Source organism: Microtus ochrogaster, chromosome 18, assembly GCF_000317375.1.
Source record: "Microtus ochrogaster isolate Prairie Vole_2 chromosome 18, MicOch1.0, whole genome shotgun sequence".
Lineage (NCBI taxonomy): Eukaryota > Metazoa > Chordata > Mammalia > Rodentia > Cricetidae > Microtus > Microtus ochrogaster.
In genome coordinates this window covers 23,077,064-23,080,411 of record NC_022020.1, presented here as the reverse complement: position 1 = coordinate 23,080,411, position 3,348 = coordinate 23,077,064, and the positions used below count along the sequence as shown (strand labels likewise).

The window sequence follows — 3,348 nt, the reverse complement described above, 5'->3', positions numbered from 1 at the left end:
CGCCCGGCACGAAGATGTTTTCTTACCACCACGTCACACACAATAAAATTCTCATGGTCTGAAAAACGCTACTGGGATTGGCCCTCTGCAGCCACCGTTGGAAAAGCAGCTTCAGGTTTCTTAGCAACGGGTTTTGACAACACCTGAAAGGAGGTGAGAGCGGGGAGGGTATAGCCTGTAGATTTCCTAAGGATTTGAGGACCCTGCCTTGCAGTCACGTGTAAGCCTGTGCAAAGCAGTTCCCGAGGGGTGGGGGCCCCTGGCGAAGGCAGCGGGCTAAGAGCCTTCCCCACCCACTGATGGCGCCATCCAGCCTCCAGCCTCAGTGAAGCGGCCAGGGTTCCACTTGGGCTTTGTACAAGTCATGTTCTTCGAGACTGCTTGTAGGAAGCCACGGCAGTTTCCATCTTCACAAATTAATCAACCCTAACACCAAATATTGCCTCGGGTTGAATTTGGGACGGGGGCGCGTGTCATTGCAGTGGATACCTGGTCAGAGATTAGTGACTTATACCGGGAAACGCCGGAATGGAGGTGTCAATGCCCCTGCCTCAGATATATGTAGAAAAAACCCTAGCTCTTATCAAGCCAGATATTGTTGACAAAGAAGAGGAGATCCGCGACATTATTCTCAGATCTGGATTCACCATCATTCAGGTAACTTCCGGCGTCTCTTTATTAGTCTGCACTATACGTATATAAATGTACCCACCCATTTAGATCCGTGGTAACATTAAGCTTACACTTCTAAACATAAAGGTTATATGTAAACTGGTCAGGTAGGCACATGCCTGTAATCTCGGTCCGGGGAGGTGGAGGCAGCAGGATCAGGAGTCCGGCTATGCAGTGACTTAAGAGTTGACAGGTCTGCCTCGGCTCTGTAAGTCCTGTCTCAAAAACAAGCAAGTTACTTGTAATAGATAAGTTTTCCCCATTTCCAAAAGATACAGCATATGAATTGTTCTTTCCGTCCCAAGTCAGGTCTAGAGAGAGGAAATGGCTTACTGCGTTGTCCCTACTGCAAGTTCCTGGCGAGCCCGGGCTGCACAGTGACCCTGTCTTAAATGTTCTTATACAGAACCAAGCATAATGGCACAGGCTTTTAATCCCAGCCCTCAGGAGGCAGAGGCAGGCAGATCTCTGTGAGTTCGAGGCCAGCCTGGTCTATATAGTGAGTCCCAGGACAGCCCGAGCTACAGAGTGAGACCCTGTCTCAAAAACAACAACAGAAATTATATAGGGCGGTGGTGGCGCACGCCTTTAATCCCAGCACTCGGGAGGCAGAGGCAGGCGGATCTCTGTGAGTTCGAGACCAGCCTGGTCCACAAGAGCTAGTTCCAGGACAGGCTCCAAAACCACAGAGAAACCCTGTCTCAAAAAACCAAAAAAAAAAAAAAAAAAGAAAAAGAAATTATATAGTATTAGGTTGTCATCATTTATATCATCTATTTTGTCAGTGTGTTAAAGAAAACTGAGCTGGGGAGAAGGGTTTTTGGCACAGTGTTTGCTGAGCAAGAACAAGGACCTGAGTTTGAATCCCCAGCAACCATGTAAAAGCAAGGTGAGGTGGTAGACACCTGTAGGTAATCCCAGTGCTGGGTGGAGGGCAGGAGGACTCCTGGAGCTTTTGAACCCACCAGGCTTGACAAGTTGGTGAGCTTTGGGTTCAATGGGGGATCCAAGGTGGTGAGCAAGTGTGGAGCTCTTGTCTACACGTATGACACCAGCACCCCACGTATGTGTATATACCCATGTACACAGGCATGCATATCACAGACACACATACACACACACAGGTGATGGGGGGGACTTTGTTTTTCCTTTTCCTTTTGCTTTGTTTTGGAAGAGATCCATTACATCAATTGTACCATACTATTTTTAGGGTACGGCGCAGACAGTGGTATTCACCACCTTCGCGTGGTTTTGTGACCCTCACCATTATCATCTGTCGTTTTCAACATGAAGCTGTGAACTTATTGTTAAAAGGGGTGAAGTGTGTTTCCATCCCCCCAACCCTGGTAACCACTAGCCTACCTTCCATCCCAAGGCTGGGACTCACAGCGACATTGCAGAGCATTTGTGCGATTCCTTTGCGGAACAGGCGCTTGAGCGTTCCTCTTTCCAGCAGGTGGCAGGCTTTTCTTTGTCACAGGCTGAGTTCTGTGCCCCACCGGTAGTTTTCACCAGATTCCCCCCCCCCCCCCGTCCTGAAGCTGGCTCCGTCAGTCAGGCTTGAACTCACAGATTTCAGTTTTAAAGCAACTAATAAAATCATTAGTTTTGTGTCAACTTTAAAGATGGACTCAAAATTTTTAAAAGCATGCTGCAGAAACCAACAAACCTGCAGAAGGGGCCCATGCGGGGCTTGCCTGTGTCTGGGGAGGAAGGCGGCAGAGTGCACTGGCCACACCGTGAGTGAGGCCTGCCTGAGGCACACAAGACCCGTCTCAAAACAGACAAACAGCTTCACTGGGTGGTGGAGAGAGGAGAGTCGTGTGGGAGCTAGGCTTCTTGGGAGCTGGCCGAAGAGTTTATCAGAATATTCCTCTCTACACCCTTTAATACCGTGCCTGGAGCTAAACTCATATCTCAGTTATTGTTATTATTATTGTTATTTGTTGTTGTTGTTTTTAGAGACAGTGATTTACTCTACAGCCCTAGACGACCTCACTGTGCAGACCAAGCGGGCCTGATGGCAGGGTGGCTGTGCACCTGTGCCTGCACAAGAGCGTGGATGGCTGTGCACCTGTGCCTGCACAAGGGTGTGGATGGCTGTGCACCTGTGCCTGCACAAGAGCGTGGGTGGCCGTGCACCTGTGCCTGCACAAGAGCGTGGATGGCTGTGCATCTGTGCCTGCACAAGAGCGGGGATGGCTGTGCACCTGTGCCTGCACAAGAGCAGGGATGGCTGTGCACGTGTGCCTGCACAAGAGCATGGATGGCTGTGCACCTGTGCTGCACAAGAGCAGGGATGGCTGTGCACATGTGCCTGCACAAGGGTGTGGATGGCTGTGCACGTGTGCCTGCACAAGAGCGGGGATGGCTGTGCACGTGTGCCTGCACAAGAGCATGGATGGCTGTGCACCTGTGCCTGCACAAGAGGGTGGATGGCTGTGCACCTGTGCCTGCACAAGGGTGTGGATGGCTGTGCACCTGTGCCTGCACAAGAGCATGGATGGCTGTGCACCTGTGCCTGCACAAGAGCGTGAATGGCTGTGCACCTGTGCCTGCACAAGGGTGTGGATGGCTGTGCACCTGTGCCTGCACAAGAGCATGGATGGCTGGGTGGCTGTGCACCTGTGCCTGCACAAGAGCGTGGATGGCTGTGCACCTGTGCCTGCACAAGGG

The 3,348-nt window shown here is 51.2% G+C and overlaps 1 protein-coding gene across 4 annotated transcripts in view; it reads left to right on the top strand.

Moving 5' to 3' along the window:
• Positions 1 to 161: 161 nt before the first annotated feature.
• Nme5 (NME/NM23 family member 5) overlaps positions 162 to 3,348 on the top strand; it is a 12,369-nt gene continuing 9,182 nt past the window's right edge. For all 4 annotated transcript variants that reach the window (XM_026783311.1, XM_026783309.1, XM_026783310.1 and 1 more), the window contains exon 1: positions 162 to 657. In XM_026783311.1, coding sequence (XP_026639112.1) covers positions 529 to 657 — 129 coding nt within the window. In that variant the 5' untranslated portion in view covers positions 162 to 528. The remainder of the gene's footprint in view (positions 658 to 3,348) is intronic.